The following is a 21,491-nucleotide window of genomic DNA, read 5'->3' as shown; positions in this document are numbered from 1 at the left end:
AGTTTGAAAGGGGGAACAGTGGGATAGATGGCTGAGAAGGATGAAAGGAGACAACACGCATCTAGTATTTTGGCAAGTACATAACTTTCATATCAGATGCTGCCTTTACTGTCCATCTCAACTTGTGAGAGAGTGAGTACCCAGCCAATCAAACATGGGTGGCAATCAAGAGAGAAAGTTCTGCAAAATGGTGGAGCCAAAGATAGACCTGGATCTAGACTGTTGATTCAGTTTGTAATGACTTACAAATGTATGAGTGCTAGACCAAGTAGCGGCTTCACAAATATCCAATGAGGCCTCAGAAAAAAGGCAGCTGATCTAACAACAGAATTGGCTCTAAGCTTACCAGGTAGGACATGTCTCTCACCAAGTAAACTAAAGGAAACACAATCAAAAAGCCACCTGGACAGGGTAACTTTAAAAAACAGGGCTGCCCAACTAACCCATGGAGAAACAAAATAAAAAAGCTTGTTAGATTTTCTGAAGGCTTTAATTCTGTCCAAATAAAATCCTGTATGACAATGAACATCCAAACAGTGGAGCAAGTATTTGTCTGTGTTACTGGAGTTGGGACAGAACACAGACAGATGGATTGGTTTAAGTTAGACTCGGAGGCCACTTCAGGTAGGAATGAAGGACAAGTACATATAGGAACTTTGTCCTTATGAAAAATAAGATAAGGAAGCATGCAAGACAATGCTTCAACTTCCAAAACCCTCCTTGCAGAAGTACTGGCTACCAAAAACAGTCTTTTAAGACAACAATTTCAAATCCATTTTAGCTGCTGGTTCAGAGAGAAGTCAACATTTATAAAAGTAGGGGTAGATGCCAAGAAGGAACCTGATCACTAATAGGGGGTCAAAGGAGGAAGTACCATTCAGAAAAGCTTCTGATAGTTTGAGGGATGCAACAGGTGTACTCTCCATACCCACATGAAAGTTAAATATGACCACTAAATGAACCGTGATAGTGGAGCTGCTGAGTTCAGAATGAAACAAATCCACCAGGAAATTTAAAACTTTATACAAAGAAGCAGAAAAGGGGTCTAAACCTTTGGCCATGGCTCAAATACAAAATATTTTATTTTATTTATTAATGTAAAGATGAAAGTATGTAGATGATGCTTTCAGAAGTTTCTGACCTTTGGCCATCACTACAACCGGAGGAACCAAGCGGTCAACTTGAGGAATTTGAGATTCAGGTAAGGTTAACCAGCCACATGGAGACTGCAATAGATGAGGCCACACAAAGGGGAAGTATACTTATATTGGCCAAAAGGGAGCTATGAGGATCACAGGTTGCTCTGCAACTCTGCTTTCTGAAGAATTTTATCAAGGGGGTCAGAGAATATGCATATAGGAGACCCAGGAGCCAAGCATGGAGAACAGCATCCTTCAGTAACTGTTCCTCTGAGGGGATCAAGACAAAGAAGCTGCTGCATTTAGTGTTGGAGGGTATGCACAGAGATTGCAACAGGGTTGACCCCAGCTGCTGAACACTCACAGGTTCATAGGCAGGTACAGGCTATCGGCCCAAGGGCCTGCATAAGCCTAGCCAACAAGGTTCCCTGGCTTACGCCACCCAAGAAAGTTATTTTCCTGTGCCACTGTCGAGCAGAGACACAGAGGTGATCCCCGGGGTGTATTTCCTATTTCCCATCCACTCATCAAGATTTTTCTTGAAGAGTGCTAATGAAGAACTTTGCTCGACATAGATGGGTAGCCTGTTCCAGAGTATGGGAAGTCTCTGGGACAGGAATCTATCCCTCCAGCATGTCCTGTTTATTGTGGTAACAAGGTTTAGGTCCCTAGAGCGTGTAGCTCAGAGGGATTGGGATTTCTTTAGGTGTAGTATGTCCAACAGCTCTGGGTTTGACATAGCTTTATATGTTAGGCAGAAATCACCTCGGAGTAGGTGATATGCTACAGAGTAAAGCTGGAGATTTTTGAGATGGCCAGTGTAGGGCATTTGTTTGAGGCCAGTAATCCTCTTTGTGAGGTACTTCTGTGGCCTTTCCAGCTGCTGCAGATGTCTTTTGAGGTACATTCCAAAAGGAGCGTTGTACTCTATAATGGGCCTAATGAGTGTTGAGTAGAGAGGAACAATGACCTCTTTTTTCCTGGATGAGAACCCTTTTATGATGAGGTGTGCCACGTAGAAGGACTTCCTGACTACTGTGGCGATGTGACTATCAAAGGAGAGACTACTGTCCACCTGGGTCCCAAGGTCTCATCACACATTCGGTGTTAAGTAGATTGCTGCCTATGTGGTAGTTCTTGGGTACAGAGTTTTTATCAAAGGGGATGACACTGTACTTTTTGGCACTGAGCTTGAGGCCATGGCTCTGACACCAGGCATCTGTCTCAGCGAGGCCCTTCTTTAGAATATCAACATCATTTGGAGACTTCACTATGGCTCCTAGATTGTAGTCATCTGCGAAATTTGTTAGCCAGAGGACTTCTGTTTTAGCCTATACTTCAGAGAAGTAGATACCAAACAGGAGAGGTCCCAGGACTGAACCCTGTGGTACTCCACTTGTCACTGGCTTGAGGTCAGATTTGGAATCTGCAACTTTTACAATGTGGGTTCTGTCAATGAGCCAGTTGGCAACCCATCTTGTGACCTAGGGATTCATACCTAGTTTAGTGAGTTCTAAAATTTATCAGTTGCCATCTATGTACCACTCAAGGCATGGAGATGGTCCTGCTCAAGTTTTATGATAGCATACTGGATTTCCTCTGGGATTTGCACTGTTTTCAGAAATCACTGCAAGGACACTGCCCTCTATCACTCTCTTATGGCCTTTTGGCACACGATATAAGAGCAAGTTCCCTCCCTGTTCTTTATATAGCATATCACTTCCATGTTTTCAGACTGGATTGCTATCAACCTTGGGAAGAATGTCCTGAAAGGCTTGCAGTGCTAGGAGGACTGCTCTTCTCTCCAAGATAATCATGTGAAGACTGTCCTCCAACTGAGACCAGGTACGTTGGGCTGTCTTCTCTTTGAAATTCACCCTCCCATCCCACCCCAGGAGAGAAGCATTCACGGAAACCATAGCCTAGGGTTGAGGGAAAACATAAGTACAACCTGCTGATATCTAATGAGACTCTTACAATCAAGCAATGTGATAGGGCATATGATGGTAAGATGAATGGGAAGATCTACAGGATGTGATGAGATTGACCACTGGAGAAATAAGAACCACTGAATAACACTCGTGCAGAATCTGCCCAGTGGCACAAGATAAACAGATGCATCTATCAGGCAGAGGAGCTGAAGCTGGTGGCCTCTAAGAATTTAGAACTTGGCTAGCTTGAATCTGCATGGAAGCAATTTGGTTGATGGTATACAGATGGCAACTGATGAATTTTAGTCTGTATGTGATCCAGATGGACTTGTAGTTCACAATGATGCCCAAGCACAGATACGGTCTGAGCAAGTAGTCACTGGCATGGATTACAGATGCCTTTGAGGTTGCTGTAAGAAGCCAGTCATCAAGGAAAGAAAAGACCCAGAACCTCTGCAGCTTTGGCCAGGCTGCTATCATTGGCATACACACTGAACTCTAAAGTGGACTGTGGTGAGCCTAAACAGAAGCACTCAAAACTGTCAATGGCCAACTCCCAGCCAGAACTGCAGGAACCTTCAATGAATGCTTTGCTATTTTTTGCTATCTTTATGTGATAGTAAGTATCCTTGAGGTCCAAGCACATCCTAACATCCTTCCTCAGAACAGGAAGAATAGACTTCACTGTCACCATCTGGAACTCCGTCTGTTTCACCTAAAGATTTAGCTTGCTGGGGGGTCCAGAAGAGACCCGAGCTACTTGGTCCTCTTTGGCACTAAAGTAATAAGTAGACACTGGATCCTCTTTGGGTCCTCCTGGATGACTCAGTTTAGAAGCAGCTTTCTTATCTTTCTTATGCTGTTTCCCTTCACTGACAGGTTGGAACATCATGAAGGATAGTTGACTTTTGTTAGGGATGCACATAAAGAGAATGGAATAACTCATCTCCCAGGCATCTGATATGATGGCCTCCCAAGCTTTTGAGTCAAGAGCCAAGTACATCCAGACTCTCTGTAGAAAAGTCCCAGATAGGCAACCCCTTCAGGAGCACTGGAAGGGCTTACTGCAGAAGGGGCACCAGAAGCTCTGATTTTGAAGACTGCCCCTACCTCTGAGGAGGTGACAATTAAAGTTCCCCCCTTCACCATAAAAAAGCAAAACGCATCTTAGAAAAACTGCTGAGATTTACAAAAAAAATTAAATAAAAATAAATAAATAAATAAAAAGGACCCCCCCCCCTTTCTGGTACCTAGAAAAGTTCCTTTGAGGGTGGAGAAATGTGCTCCTACAACAGAAAAAGTTCATTCTTCTTGTTCACTCCCAGACAATGTATTTTTTTTTAATTTGGGACCAAAGGGGCATCTAGAAAGGACACCTCTTGAAGCAGTCTGCAAAATTACATAAGCACAACCAGGCATGGCAGTGCATAGTAATAACAGGGCCTGCTGTACAAGCCATACTATCTGCAGTGTTCAAGAGAAGCCTCATGGATGCATTCAAAATGGACAGATCTGATCCTCCAAAGCCTTTTGAGACTATGGGGACTGCTGTGTCATCACGGTCTTAGACATCACTGAAATTAAATTCCTTTGGAGCCTTGTCAGATGAGCAATGTAGTTTAGCACAAGCAAGGCAAATGTAGCCGAAGCATAAGTGCACTTCCCTAGATGCTGCAAATGCCAGAACTCTCCTTGGAGATTTCTTTTTTTGGTGTCCTCGGCAACCACAATAGCATCCACTGCTGGGATCTGCCTCCAAAAGTTTCTACTCTTGGAATGAACTAGAAATATGTTAAGCTTTTGGGGAATTGGTTCCTCAGCATCAGGTTCTAGGCATGCCCTCAAGAATAACTCCACAAGGGTGTGCAGAGGGGGAACTACCCAGGACATGGGTGGGCCAGTGCCAAAGGCCTTGAAAAGACTGACTCCTCAGGGTACAATGAACTGTGAACAAGTAAAACCACACTTCACCACCACCACAATGTTAAAATTCCTTTTAATAGATTATCCTTTAAAAACTAAGAGCTTGATAGCTCAAAATTGTTAATGAAGTATAATAAAAAGCTGTTGGCCTTAAAAGATGGATAGCTTTGCAAGTAAATAGTTTTCCCTCACAACGATAAGTGCTTTCGGCTATGCCTTCTTCAAATCGTAAGGGGAACAGGATTGCATTTCCATTAGTAGCTCGCTGCTGAACAATCACTTCTAGTCAATGCCTCAATCTAATTATTCAGAAAGGTTTTAGATGAGCTTCCCACTTAGTTCTCTCTACAACTATTCATGTGTCAAAATCAAGGCACACCTTTATTCTGCCCTATCATAGGTCGCCTTCCTTTCAAAATGGGTCTCAAGGGCACAACAGAATTCAGACCCAGTGGTTTATCAGCTCTTAAATTCACGATCCATTTCGCCTCATTCAGTTCTGTCCGATTAGTGAGGTCCCCTTTTCTTATTCCATATGGAGTGCATTCTATAACTTTAAAGCTAAAGTAATGCATTGGAAACTCTATAACATGGTTCGCTAATGCATTCTTCTGGTCCCTGTTGCGAATATCTCTTAAGTGTCTCTAAACCCTATTTTTTAGGAGTTGATTGGTTTAACCTATTTAATATGCCGGGCATAGCTTACAGATGGATATATACTGCACATGTTGAGAAATGCAATTTGCATAACATTTGAAGCAATATCCCAAGCCAGTTATGGCATGCCGAAACAGGTTACTGGTATCTATCACACTACAAGATGTGCATTTTCCACATTTGTAAGTTCCTCTCCTATTCAAAACACATTCAGTTGAAAAGCCATCTTTTTGACATAATCTCTTCAAATTCTTTTTATTTTTAAAAGTGAACTTAGGTTATTCCCCCACTGTATCATGTAGTTTATTATCCTGTGTCTATACTGGCCAAAATTTGCGAATATCATCACAGATTTCTGTTCAGTCATTACTGAATGTTAGTATAAATCTGACTTGTTCATTTGTTGAATTATGTTTAACAATGTCCTTTATATGAGTAATAGTAGCGTCACTACAATAAGGCCGACCTTTGTTTTTCCTTAAATAGTTCACTCGCTCTTCATTTAAGGTTGTTTCCTTATATCCCCTCTCCATTAAATATCTTTGGAGGTTTGAGCTTTCATGCTCAAAATCAGCGTCTCTAGTACATAGTCTAGATAGACGAGTCATCTCATTTTCCATAATATTTTTAGTGATATGTCTGGGGTGCATACTACTTTTGAATAGGTAATGGTTTCTCCAGGTGTTTTTCTTGTATATGGTGGTCTCTAACCCACTGTCCACATCTAGGCTGAATTTCACATCCAGAAAGTCTATACTTTCTCTAGAACATTGCATTGTAAATTTGAGGAAGTTCGTAGTCTGGTTTAGATACTTGACAAAATATTCTAGTTTATCTGGTCCCCCTTCCCATACAAGACATCATCATCAAAGCGCCCATAATACTTTATATTCCTATACCATGGATTATTATTTTTACACACTTTCTCAGTTTCCCATTCCGAGAGAACTAAATTTGAATAACTACTGGCACAGAGGGTGCCCCCCCTGGTACCCCCCCATCGCTGCCAATACGGTTCCTTTCCATATATAAAAACATTTGTTTCTAAAATTATCTCAAGTAGGGCACAAATTAAGTCCATTTTTGCTCTTCTGTTTGTCCTTGAACTTAATACTCTTATAGCTTCGATCCTATAGTTGTTAGGGATAGAAGTAAATAGATTACAGATGCCCATGGTTACTAGTATTACATTGATTGATTCCGGACTTCTTCCATCACTAAATTCAGTTTTGATAGAAAGTCACCCGTGTCGAAGTACGTTCGTTGTTTGAACCAGCAAAGTTCTAAATTCTTACTCTACATAAATTGATATAGGCTCTGTTAGCCAGCCTCCTCCTGCCACAATGGGGTGTAATGGTGGATCTTTAACATCCTTGTGGATTTTCGGTAGCCCACTGATAGATGGTATCATTGGGTGTGCTGCTTTAAAGAATTCATACAATTCTTGTGATACAAGTCCTTCCGATAACATACCATTCAGATTATTTACTTTCTGTATCATTTGATCTAACTTCAGTTGATCAGTCTGTTGGTATGCCTTCTCATCCTTCAGCATTTTCTTAATTCTTTCTCTATACCATGCTGACTGTAATAACACAATAGCACTCAATTATCTGCAGGTTTTATTACCACATCCTCCCTATTCTGAAGTTCGTGCAATGCCTCTTTCTCTTTGGCTGTTATGCTGTAATATCGTTTGACTTGTTGGTTCCCTTGTCTCAGTTTTTCCACCTCATTTTCACAAAGTCGCACAAAAAGATCCACTGCTGGATGACTTGTGGGAACAGAAGTACTAGGTTTCTTTGTATGGTCTTGCTTTATTTGTTGAGTGCCAAAGATGCTTTTTAGAGCTACATTACGTGCAAATTACTTGGCTTCTATGACAAATTCACTTAGGTCAGAAAATGACGATGGAATAAAAGTTAAACTTTTATCCACAAATTGCATTTGTTCTTTGGTGAGCTCTATATCTGTCAAGTTCACCACTAATGTTGAATTACTTAGTGCAACATTTTCTTTCTTTTCCTCTCTTGGTTTATTGCTCCCTAGTTCCTTTGCCAATTTTGTTTTAAAAAATAGGTAGATTTTTGGAAAATTGGTGCATGTACTGTGCCTTGTTTTGGTTTCGTACCTAAATTCAGAGGAGATGGAAAATCCTCTTTGCTACTCATTTCAAATCTGTGTACTTTGCTACTTTCTCCATGTGGGGTAATTGAAGCTGTAGCTGCTTCTTCCCCTGTGGTGTGCTTATCCACCTCTAGAATTGAGGTTGTGTAACTACTCTTGCCTAATGGTGTTCTCCGCTTAGTTTCTGACTCTATTAAATTAGACACAGATTCTTGTTTCCTTTCTCTAGGCCATTCAAAAATGTGGCCTTCCTTAAAATCAGAAACCTCTCTAGTTAGTTTCACAATTTTTTTTGTTCTTTCAGTTTTTTTATCATATAAGTTTAAATTAAATTGTAGAGTTTCTAACTTCCTGATGTTCCCTTCTGAGTGGTACATTTGTTCAAGCTCCGTTTGTTTCATTTTAATTTGTCTTATCTCTTCTGGTTTAAAGTAGTCAGTAACCTCATATATCTAAAACTAGTCTCCAGATTAATTGCCTGCCATTGGGCAAGCATGTCCAGATAACTACTTCCGTAACTTAGCATGCATTTCAATCTCATGCCTCGTGGGATAACTTTGTTGTACATGCTAGCTTCTAAGTGGAAGCACTGCCACTGCAGTCTTTTAAGACGATAGGCAGCAGTTTCCACTTCACTGAATATTCTATCAAGATTCTCTGTAGTCATTCAATTCTCAAGTCAAAGTTAAGTTTTAAAATCCTCAGGGTGTGGGCTTCATCAGTCCTTCCCCATGCTGCCTCATCAATTTAAGTAGATCAAAGATGTCATCTTCACAGGGGGACTTTGGGAACTTTTCCCTTCAATGAGGTCAAAATCCTCTGTGAGCAACAACTCAGGGGTGTCCAAATGCTCAGTGAAACAAAAGACAGGCAAACTTAAACGAGAGATCCATGATTATATGAATGGGTGGGTTTTCTTATGGAGACCCAGTAAGAAAGCTGGACAATGGCAGAGACCTTTACGTCAAGCAAGAGGTTTTAAAAAATCTCAGTCTACTTCATTTGCTTCCTCTGAAGGTACGGGTTACACCACTGATTTGTAGAGTGATGACAGATCGTTTCCCTCCACTCCCACTGGCTTAGGAACCAGCCTTATATCAGTAATGCTTTTGTGGTAATGGAGGCGAACAAAGTAATAATCGCAAGAGAGGGACTCAGTTACATTTTCAGATGGACAGTTTAAACCGGCACAAAATTGAGGTAGATGGCAAGAATTTATCTACTGACTGTAATTCTTTGATTTTTAATTTATCGGGTTGTTTACTGTCCAATGAGCAAACAAGTGTTTTTTTTAATTTTGGCCTTAAGTTTATTCCAACAGTTTTGCCTCGCTTAGATATTTTAATAAAGAAACTTTTCAATTAACTCACAAACTACAGTTGAAATTTTTTTTTAATGATAAAACTGTGAAACATGTCAGTACTAATGTTCTTGAGGTTTCTAGTGAAATTTTTACTCTTGTAATTCGGATATATAGTGAATGTTTTGGATGATGCTATGAATTTTAATGCATATTGTTTGTTGAATACTAATAATATTTCCTACAAAAGCAAGTTTATCCCCCCCATTTAAATGAATGAGTAAAACAGCTTTCTACAATGTTAGGTTATCCAACTGAACAAACATACAGAGTTTAATAAAAATAAAACTGATATTTGTTATAACCTAACTAAAAATGAATGGGCTACTCTGAAAAATCTTACTGCTAGGATGGATTTAGCCATAAAACCTGCTGAAAAGAGGAACAAGATAGTGGTCATGTATTATACACAACATATTTTATATATATATATATATATATATATATATAAATATATATGTGTGTGTGTGTGTGTCACGCATTTAGATATGACATGGTTTATGAAGTTAGCAATATTTATAGTTATATATATATATATATATATATATAAAAGGATGCATTGAAACAGTTTACATGTTTATTGGAGAAGGGTTTGAGATTAGGGTATCTTACAAAAGATGATGTGGAAAAGAAATTTAATGTAGAAGGTTGTATTTATGGCAACTTTTTATTGCCTACCAAAAATTCACAAAGATATTTACAACCCTCCTTGTCGACCAACCGTATCTGCTTCAAACTATTTTCTACATAACATTGGTATTTTATTATATAATTTATTACTATTTGTGGAAAAAGTTGTTTGCTATATTAGGGATACTTTTGATTTCTGGAATAAGATTTCAAAAGTTACATGGAATGCTAAAATGTACTGGAAATCTTTGGATGTTAACAGTTTATATAAAAATAATAGACATGTGGATGGTATTAAAGCACTTTATTTAGTGTCAAATTATATTATTGAATTGTTACAATTTTGTCTTCTGAATAATTATTTTAGTTTTAATAATTAAAATAATTATTCAAAAGACAAAATTGTAACAATTCAATAATATAATTAAACACTGGACTATTTTAGTTTTAATAATATAAGCCACGGTGGGGCAGCGGTTAGTGTTGTTGCCTCACAGCAAGAAGTTCTCCCTTTCAATTCTCGGCTGCAGCACCGTCTGCGTGTCCTCTCTGCGGTCGAGTGATGTTAAAGACATGCAGGTAGGTGCGAGCGTGAATGGGGGTGCCTTCATTGAAGGTTGGGAGTCGGGCTGGCAACTCGGCACTGTAAATATCTACTGCCAATCATGAGCAGACTGGAGTTCCACTGTGGTGACCCCTAAGTGGGAAAAGCCGAAAGTCTTTTTATTTTAGTTTTAATAATGTAGTTTATTATCAATTGCAGGGTACTGACATGAGGGCACCTGTTGTTTGAGATGGAATACATTTATACACACAATTTTGTGAAGAATCATGTCTTATATTATAGATATATAAATGACTATTTTTGTCAGGATGGTTTTGATGAGGTACAAAATTTTGTGAAAGATTTACATAATGTTTATAATAATAATGTCAATATAAATTATGTTTATAATTTATCCTTTGATGGATTACAATAAGGCAGTGAAGTCACATTTTTAGATCTTTGAAGGGCTTTGAAAATAAGTCTATTTGCACATCTGTATATAGGAAATTCATCGATGGGGGGCAATATTTACATGGGGAAAGATGTCATCCCCCCACGTAACATCTTTACCTTACGGGGAATTATTGACATTATATAGGATTTATAATAATTATACAGCTTTATCTGATGAAATTTTACAAATGTCAGTAATGTTTTTGAATAGGGAATATGATTTTGATAAAATTAAGAATGCTTTGAATAAAATTAGGGCAGGGGATAACTTGCATAGGACAATGAGAGAGATTGTATAATTAGAAGAAATACACAGGAACAGGAAAAAAGTTTATTTTGTAATGATTTATAATATTTTGAGTAAAATCATAGGGGAAATACTGAAATATTACTGGAAATTTCTTATTAATAATGGTAAAATATATAAAAATGTTGTGCAATATGCCATTTATTTCCTATAGGCAAGGGCAAAACCTGAAGGATTGGTTCGGGCCTATTTTGTGTCTCCTAATACAATTTTTTCTGACTCTCCTAAGTTGTTTGGGTATCATCTCTTGTATGAATTGTAATGTGTGTTAATTTATAGTACCTGGTTTTACAATGGTAAACAATAAGATTTGATTTTGCTGGCACATTTTCTTGTAGGACTGAGGGTACCATTTTTTGTACTTAGAGATGTCCCTGCCACCTGTTCTACATTGGTAAAAGTAAAAGAATGTTTGGGACTACATTGCAGGAACATATTAGGGACATTAAGAGACAAAAAACAGAAAATTATACTGCCCTTCATTTAATGGAACATCACAACAGTGATTTTACATTATTACAAGGGACAATTCTTGACAAGACTGTTAAATTAGGAGACCGCTTTATGTTGAAGGACAAACTTCTTTTCACAGAGTCAGTTTTTATATTGAAATGTACTTTGCTACCATATGGTTTAAACTGTGAGATTAGCTGGAAATATTTAATTTAATTATTTCATTGTTTTATTAATTGAATACTTGTGTGCCTGTTATATAAGGGGATGTTTTACTGTTGGTACTTCTTGAAGGCTGCTTTGCTGAGGCGCTGAAGTTTTACACAATAAAATATTTTGTATCAGTAACCTGTTTGATAATTTTCCTTTCTTGTGATTTTTGAGTTCAAATGCTTCCTCTTGCACTCTTCAAACATGTCTCCTGGGAAGAAGCTGGGAGGATCACTGAAGAAACAGGGAATACCACAACCTGGGACTGGTCGAAGTCTAATGATGCTGGCTGTCCAGGAGCTAACCAATGTAAATCTGAAGTAGCAGATGGACAAGAGTATCAGGACAGGTCCAACTTAACAGAAACTCAGTCTTGAAATAAGAAATAATCCTCTCTAACACTGAAAGCAAATGCAGTGGTCGAGCATAGTCCCCGGGATCTGTAGACCAGAGAGAAGGACTGGTGTTCACTGCTGAACCTGATGGATAAGATGTTGAGATCAGAGCTGAACTATCAAAAACTAAGGCACCCAAAGGAAGGCCACAAAAGCACAGCATGCCCTAGACTCTTGAATCTAAGTGGGATACACCTAGGCAGTACATGCAATTGTCGCATTAATTTTTTTTGGGGTGACAACTTGTGCCCTCACCCAGCACACCTCAAATTTTTTATAATCTGAAGCAGTTTTTTCAGTCACAGGGCAAAACAGACACAGAACAACCGATCACACACATGCGATGAACAGCAGGAGAACAAAGCTCAAAACTAAACTAACACAAAACATTATCAATAGCAAGATAACTCAGAAAGGTTACGCTTTTTTATTTTTTAAAGGGAGAACAGTAAAGAATTTGGCAAAAAAACGTGCACAAACCAGAAAAACACAAATAGTGGGAAAAATTAACTAGGGGAGGATAAACACCACAGTAAGACAGAAATCTAGGTAATTCTACTCAAATATGAAGCAAATCTTGGGAAGGCTATAGAAAAATATTCAAACATTTACTTATTGAGGAGAACCTTTGGAGGTCTCATCTGAAGGCTGAAGTGGCAAAATCCATGGAGATTAAGGGAAGGTAGTGTATTGAGGGAAGAGGAGGCGGGGATTTGGAGCTGAAGAGTCTAAGATGCTGGTCTTGGATCCAGTCAGATCTGGTAAACCCAGAGGTTTTGGTGGACCAAAAAAAAAAAAAAAGACAACATTGGATCCATTTTTAAGGCACAGAAGACTTTCTGGATGCAATGTTTTAGGGGAAACATTCCTTCTGCCATTTACTGCTGGCATGTAGCTGTACAATATCTTTTTATGCTGGATGTGATGTATGTATTAATGTTACACAAAGACAAATGTAATGTAAGCAGTAACACACAGCAAGTGATGTATCATTATGGGATAAGGGCATATCTCATCTGAGTTAAAAGCAAAAAATGAAATGCATAGCAACAGGTTCCAACACCAAAAGCAGCTATTACATTATCATAACCTCATTGAGTACTTTAAGCAATGACTAATTTTCAGTAATATATTTTTAAAGCCATAACTTTACAATGGCCAGTATGAATTATAGTATTGGCAAGTTAGGTTCCATCAGTAGTTTAATGTATTTCATAATATCATACTATACTCATGTTAACTGGTACATTATGATGGCTGCGTAGGTGTGTGACAAGTACAGGTGTGGGGAGAATTAAGAAATCTGTTTTCTGTTGGTAAATACATATCTATATGGAGTAAAGCAAAATAATATATACATACACCAAATATTTTTTTTTATCAGGAAATAAATTCTGATCTGTATTTTTTTTATCAGGAAATAAATTCTGATCTGAACTGCCAAAAGCCCTGCTAGCAGTATTTTAACTTTTAGTAGCTAAATGTTTCCTTCACAAACCAAATCAGAAAAACAAAGTAATTGTAATACTTCCATTGTTGTACTATAACCTGGAGATTGAGAAGTAGAATAAAGTTATCAAAATACAATATGTACATGTAGATGGCACCTTTCTTTCACAAAATGCTGCATGCATTCTTTACCACACTTAAAGAATACGAACTTTCAAAAGGCTCTCCAGTCGCATGACTTCTTGATCCAGGACCTGTAGCTCCTTATATTGTTCCTTGTGTGTCTCCATAGATAAGGCTAGTCCTTGGAATGCCTCCTCCAATGAACCTTCTAACAAGGACCTACTGCTTTCTGATTCACCACTTATTGAGCCTTCTGAATGTACCTTCTCAGGTGTCACTAGTGTCTCTGTTGAAGTCAGTCTTTTAACAAGCTGTTTAGTAATGTTGCCATCATAAGCATCCAGTTCAACAGGCTTCAATTCTGAGACTTCGTCGGTTTCTTGAAGATAAGAAACTGGGATTGTGGCTTCCAAAAACACATCCTCTGCTTTGAGAGCTGAAGGTTGTTGGCAGGGCGAACTGACTAACTGATCAGATCTATCATCATTATTGGCAAGATCCAACTCAAGATTCACATCTGTTTCCTTGGCTACAGATTTGGCAATATCATCCAACTGACATTTCAGTGACAGCAAGTTCTGGTTACTGCCCTCACTCTCATTCTGAGGTGGAGTGACAGTGATTTCAGGGTGAGAAGGTGTTGAGACAGTAGGAGAAGAATTCGATGAGTGAGGAGTACAGTCACCATTTGGGATGTCACTGAAGCTGAAAGACATAGGCCTTCTCCCACCAGATGCAGTTCCATTTTCAAATACTTCATCTGGTAAAGTAGACTGCAAAAAAAAAAAAAAAGTTTAATATGCACACATAAAAGTTTTAAGACATAAGCAAAATCAATTTTACGTAAAGCATAAAGCTCAGCTATTTTTAAAAATATTGCAGCTGAAAAAAGGAACTTTTAAGACAGTTACATTAAAATAATTAAGTAGCAGTAATAAGAACCATGTTACAAAGGAGGTATGATTGTTTTCAACCCTGTTTATAATTTCTAGTTGTGGCAACCAAGATACATTTTAGCCATTTAACAGATAGTACAATCACAAGGAGTGCTGCAAGTACATAAGAAATTGAATCAGCAAAAAGGTAAAAGAAAAATGCTATCCCAAAGCAATACCAGACAGACCATCTAAAATACTACATGCAGCATACAGGGGCCCCATCCACAGTGCAAACAGAGTACGACCATGTCACTAGTTTTACTACTGTTTTAGCCGATACGGTTAATTAATCTGAATCATGAATAAGATCTTTTGTGAGATGCACAATGACTTGGATACAGGCTATACCAAGATGGTGATTGATGGTGTCCTTGAATGTAGGAATCTTTGAGCCATGAAACACATACAGCCAGGACTTTAGAAAGTAATAAGAACCTTAGGATGAGTTTAATGTATTCGAATGATATTGGTCTTGTCTGCAATGTCATTAGAAAAAAACTCACCAATATTAACAGTTGATGACAAGCTTAAAGAATTAATAGCTGAACAACCGAGTTTTAAGAATAGTCAGTCTCTTAAACGGAATCTTTGCCATAATTCTACTATATCCAAATTTCATTTTGTATGTGATATATCTGGCACATTTGCATGCAGAGCTTGCAATGTATGCAGGCATATAATTTTATATATATATATATATATATATATATATATATATATATATATATATATATAAAATATATATACACTACATTCTACATTCTAGCTTCCCCCATCCTGTTACAGGACGTGTAATTGTTATGCTAATTGCTAAAATTTTTCTTCTTTTTACTTCCTAACGAAGTTACATATATTTTACTCCTCTTCTTAACCTGCCACTGCTCCCCCTTTCTCTTCTAGCCACTTCTTTATTTTTATCTTTCTTCTCTCTTCATACTATTTACTTTTCATTTTCTATCTCCCTCTCATCTTTCCTCCTTCCCTTTTACATTTATAAAATAACATCCTCTATGCCTCTCTCATTATGTTATATTCATATATTCTAATTGGTTGTTCTATTTTAATGCCAAAGCCATATGCTTTTCTTGATGTTTATTACACTTTAATCTGGATTTATTTGTATTTTACTCTGTATTATATCTTATTATTGTCCCTCTATACTAGGACTATGTTCAACCATTTTGTATTATTTCTGCTTTTATCGGGTTTCTGTCATGCTATGTAATTTCTATGACATTTTTTGGAAATTTGTATATTTTATTTTGTAACTCTCTTCTTACATTGGAGCTTTTCCCCCCGGGTCTCCACTGAAAATGAGCTATCCTGGCCCAGTGAACTTTTCCAGTAAACAAATGCAAATAAATAATTGTAAAAGCAGGGACCTTGTTTATTTAGTTATATGTAAATAAATATAAACATTTCTACACAAGTAAAACCAATCGCACTTTAAGAGAAAGGATCCTAGAACATCTATAGGATATTAGAAGAGAAAAATTCTAATGCTCTAACGAAGCATATCCTTACGTTAGGCAAAGATAACTCATTTGCTTTCTTGGTCTTACAATTATTTAAATGTAATTTGAGGGGTGAGGATGTAATCTTACCATACTGAATGTTTAGAGAATAAGTGGATTTTAGAAATGCAAGCTAATAAGGGGATGGGTTTAAATGAAGTTGTTTCTTTAAAACCTACATTGAAATCATACGCACCGGTCTACTGAATGACTATTTAAATGTTTTTACTTGTTTGTGTATGGTCTGATGAAGCACCAAATAGGCGTGAAAGTGGTTACATATTTCCAATAAAATTTTACTGTTATTTTACTACCTTGAGTTTCTCAGCTGTTAACTGGTCTGCTTATTGCAATGTTTTGTCTGGGCTGTTTTTCACCATTTATCTGCTAAGGTTGGTTTTCTTCTCTGTTTTCAGTAATTTTAAGTATGTCTGGCAGTTGGCACAGAGGATTAAGGGGCTGTTAATGGTTTGTTTCCTGTAGTCCAGTGGTCAAGAGTTTGATTCTATCAGCCTCCATTGCTAGTGCGAGTCTTAGCAAGTCACTTAACTAGACAGCGCTCCTGGACAGAGTCTGAAGAGGTCCATGAAACTCAGTGCTCTACCCCAGTAAACAAATACAAATATAATAAAAGCAGGAGTACATTTGTTAACTTCTCCCATTCTTCATTTCAGTTGGACTGGTGATCGCAAATAACATTCCTATCCATCTTTCCTCTTTGGTGCCCTCTGTTTCTTAGTTATACAGTTATATTTAGATATGTTTTGATTTTTCTACTTATTTGTGTGTATTTACACGTGCTGCCATACTTCTCAACTTCTTATAGCAAGGAATCTGGACAAAAGCCCAAAAATAGGGGCAATTTTTAATATTGCACTTATAAACTTAGAAATGTGATAGTATAACAGGTTTTGCTTAAGCATGAATTTTCTGAAGGGTATGAAGTCTGAAACTCAAATGCCTGTCATTTTCTAACTTCAGTCTTTAATGATTTGCCACTAATTTGCCAGAAAAAGTACAGTTTTGTACCTACCATAAATGTAGATGTTCAAAGATCCACATTGCTGCAGTCCTTATATATGGGTAGTCCGCTGTCCTCGGTCGGCCCGAATATCAAAGTATTAGGCTGACGTCGGTCAAGGCGCTTAAGACTGACATCAGGACGTCAGGGTACAAATGCGCATGACCGACGTCATATCCTCAGTCTTTTCTTGCCCCAGATGTCAGAAGACCCTAAAAAGAAAGGCCAAAACCAAAAGACAGCAAAAAACAACCAACCACCCCTGCACCAATCATATTTACAATATGTACAATATTCACAACCCAAACCACACAACCGCCTCTAACTACAGAGGGGAAGGAGGGAGGGTAAATTGGACTGCAGCAATGTGGATCTTCGAACATCTACATTTATGGTAGGTACAAAACTGTACTATGTTCTTCATCTCACATTGCTGCAGTCCTTACATATGGGTAGAATCCCAAAGCAGAGGTAAGGGAGGATGGCAAAATTATAAAGCATTAGGAGCTGCCAAAATGCCCTGCAAAATTGCAGTGGCAAAACCAGCCCTAGATTTACAGTAAAGTGGAAGGTGGTAATGCTTAGAGAAAGTATGCACTGAACTCCAAGTAGCTGCCTCCAAAATATCTTTAGTAGCCACCCCCCTTAAAAAAGCTGTAGAAGTGGCAGTAGCCCTAGTGGAATGAGGCCTAATCCCAGCTGGAATCTCCTTACCATGATGGGAATAACAGAAAGCAATACAAAAACCAATCCACTTAGAAATAGTTTGTTTTGAAACAGGTTTGCCCTGAGAACCCAAAGCAAATGAGACAAACAACTGCTGAGACTGCCTGAACCCTTTAGTTCTGTTCAAATAATATCGTAACTGCCTGTGAATATCCAAAGTGTGTAAAATCTTTTCCCCTTTATTTTGGGGGTTTGCATAAAAAGTAGGCAAATGAATAGCTTGGTTTAAAGCCACACTAGAAACCACTTTAGGCATAAAGGAAGGATTAGTACGGAAAGATACCCTATCCTTATGGAAAATTAAGAAAGGCTCAACCGCCATAAGGACCTGTAATTCAGAAACCCTTCTTGCAGAGGTAATGGCCAACAAAAAAGCAGTCTTCCATGATAAATATTTCAACTCGGCAGTAGCTGCAGGCTCAAAAGGTTGTAGAGTGAGTTTCTCCAACACAAAATTGAGATCCCAAGCAGGAGTAGGAGCTCTACGTGGGGGTCTTATATTCTTTGCCCCTCTAAGGAATTGCTTAAACAAAGGATGAGAAAACAATGGTGGGTCACAGTCATAGTGAGCAGAAATTGCTGCAGCATGAACATTAATAGAGGAGAAGGACAAACCTTTGTCCAGTAACTCAGTAAGGTATTGAAGAGCCACACTTAAATTAGGCTTAGAAACATCAAAGTCCTTTGCTGTACTCCAAAATAAAATCTCCTCCATTTATCTGCGTACACTTTCCTTGTACTAGGCCTTCTGGCCTCCAAAATAACATTCAAAACTTGTTGTGGAAGCTGAGACCCTCCAGGGTTTAAAACAGAATATGCCAGGCTGTTAGATGTAGAGAGTGAAGTTTGACATTGAGTAAATGACTGTTCTCCTGAGACAGCAGGTGAGGAATCGAAGGCAAAGGCCAAGGAGGCTCCCGTACCAGACTTCTCAGTAATGGGTACCAGTGCTGTCGAGGCCAATCTGGAGCTATTAAAATCATGTTTGGCTTGTCCTGTCTGACCTTCAGGAGTACCTTTGGGAGGAGAGGCAGAGGTGGAAAGGCATACACATGAAGATTGCTCCAATTGAATGAAAGAGCATCCACTTTCCAAGCTGTGGGATGAAACCTTTTTGTGCAAAACTTTGGCAGCTGGTAGTTTAGTGGAGAAGCGAACAGATCTATGTCTGGAGTTCCCATAACACTGTCAATTTCTGAAATACATGAGGATCCAATTTCCACTCGTGGGGATCCATAATTTGTCTGCTCAACACATCTGCTAAGGAGTTCTGTGCTCCTGGCAGAAACCCTGCCTGAAGATTTAGCTGTAAACTGAGAGCAGTCTCCCACAAAATCATTGCTTGTCTGCATAGAGGATAAGAATGCGTTCCCCGTTGCTTGTTGATGTACCACATGACAGTTGTGTTGTCTGTTAGAACCAACACCTGCCCTGGAAGAAGTAAATCCTTGAAAGCTATTAATGCAAACTGGACTGCTAACATCTCCTTCAAGTTGATATGTAGATGTTGAAGTCTGGCAGGCCACGTGTCTTGTACCCATTTTCCATTCAGATGAGCTCCCAAGCTTTGTCTGAGGCATCTGTCGTTAGAATCTGACTCGCCTCTGGCGGGTCACAGAGAGTCCCTTGTTTAGGTGACATTCCTGAGCCCACCACAAAAATTCCTTTCGAATGCAAGGTATTATCTGAATGACAGTGTCCATATCTTGGCAGTGCTGTGTCCATACAGTTTGAGATACCATTGTAGCTTCCTCATATGCAGTTTGGCATTGGGAAGTACCAGAATACAAGATGCCATGAACCCCAAGGCTTGAAGGACTGTCCTTGCAGTCAGCCTGGACTGATGAGACAATTGATGGAAGTAAAGAGAAAGATTCTTTTTGTTTGTCCGGGGTCAAAAGGCCATCTGGGATGCTGTATTCAGTCTCACACCCAGAAAGCACATGTCCTGAGAGGGTACTAGACTGGACTTTATTTCGTTCACAGAATACCCCAGGCATCTTAACACTGCTATCACATACTGTAAATGATGAAGAAGTTCGTCCTTTCCTTGAGCCAGAATCAGGCAATCGTCCAAATAAGGATAGATTTGTATTCCTCTTAGCCTGAAGAAAGCTATCACTGGAGCCAGAACCTTCGTGAACACTCTGGGCGCAGTAGATAAGCCAAAGGGCAATGCAGAGAACTGATAATGAGAAGTCCCAGCCAAAACGCAGATACTTCCTGCAACTGAGCCTGATAGGAACATGAAGGTAAGCCTCCTTGAGATCCAGAGTCACCATCCAGTGATCTTTGCCCAGCAGAGGTAAAAGCTGTTGTAACGTCAACATTTTGAACTTGGGAATGTCCAGATATGTGTTGAGGATAGATAAATCCAAAATTGGTCTCCATGTGTTCCCTTTCTTTGGTACTAGGAACAGGCGAGAATAAAATCCTAGGCCCACTTCTGGCAGAGGGACCGGTTGTATGGCCCCTATTTGAAGTAGCAGAGAAATTTGTTTGTGAGCCTCTAGTCTTTGCTGAGGAGGAACGTCCGGCATGCCTTTGAAAGGAGGCAAGGTATGGAAATAAAACTTGTAACCTTGGTGTATGATATCCAATACCCATCTGTCTTGGGTAATCAAATTCCAATTTTCCTTGAAGAGTGCCAACCTTCCTCCCAAAGGTGCTGCCAGGCAAGAAGGGTCTGGCAGCTGAAAAGGTAGGTCATTGGGCCTGTTTACGAAAGGACTGGCCCCTGCCCTCACCCGAAGATTGTGCAGGAGAACTCCCTGTTCTAGGTCTGAAAGAACTCTGAGCTCTGCCCCTACCACGTCTAGATCTACCCCTAGACTGAGAATCATAAGAAGGATCGTCCACCCCTTAGCAGGCCAATTCCTACTAAACTGGAGGCTGAACTTGCAAAAAATCTTTAACAGCCTGCATAGACTTAGCCTTGTCTTCCATTTTCTTCAAGACTGACTCCACAGGTGAACCAAACAACACATCAGACTGTAAAGGAGCATCCAAAATCCTTGTCTTAACATGGTCAGATAAATTCTGATCCCTCAGCCAGGCGTGCCTGCGAAGAACTGAACCAGTGGCAGCCACCCTAGACGAGGCCTGTACAGCATCAAAACCACATTGCAAAGAATGCTTACCCACCTGTTCAGAAACATGCACCAAATCTTGTAATTCTTTACACTCAATGCCTTCTGCCAGGGCATCCACCTTAGACTTCAATTGAGAAAGAAGATAGTTTGATATTTCAACATGTGAAACTGGCAATTCAAAGCCCTCATAGCTAAGGTAGAAGATGTATAGACTTTCTTTCCCCATCTATCCAAAGCTCTGGCCTCTATCTGGAGGAACCGGATTTTTTACAACAGAGGCCTTGACACCCTTAGGTCCCTGACTAACAGTTTCTGGGTCCGCCCTAGGACTCTTATAAAGATATTTATGAGCCTCAGGCACCCTGTAATACCTATCCGGTTTAACAGGAGCAGGAGGCAAAGAATCAGGATTAAGTGAAGCCTCTGCAAACACATCTTCCACAACATCCAGAACAGGGGGTATAGCCAAGGGCCTATGCTGGGGTAAAAGCAAAAA

At 39.1% G+C, this 21,491-nt stretch overlaps 1 protein-coding gene across 5 annotated transcripts in view; it reads right to left on the bottom strand.

Moving 5' to 3' along the window:
• Positions 1–21,491, bottom strand: part of RIPOR2 (RHO family interacting cell polarization regulator 2) — a 3,249,967-nt gene that overhangs the window by 879,471 nt on the left and 2,349,005 nt on the right. For all 5 annotated transcript variants that reach the window (XM_044067082.1, XM_044067086.1, XM_044067083.1 and 2 more), the window contains one exon: positions 13,794–14,477. In XM_044067082.1, coding sequence (XP_043923017.1) covers positions 13,794–14,477 — 684 coding nt within the window. The remainder of the gene's footprint in view (positions 1–13,793; positions 14,478–21,491) is intronic.

The sequence above is a fragment of the Protopterus annectens genome, chromosome 3.part1 (genome assembly GCF_019279795.1).
Source record: "Protopterus annectens isolate FY-2018-M chromosome 3.part1, PAN1.0, whole genome shotgun sequence".
Taxonomy (NCBI): domain Eukaryota; kingdom Metazoa; phylum Chordata; order Ceratodontiformes; family Protopteridae; genus Protopterus; species Protopterus annectens.
This window is presented reverse-complemented; position numbering and strand designations above follow the sequence as displayed.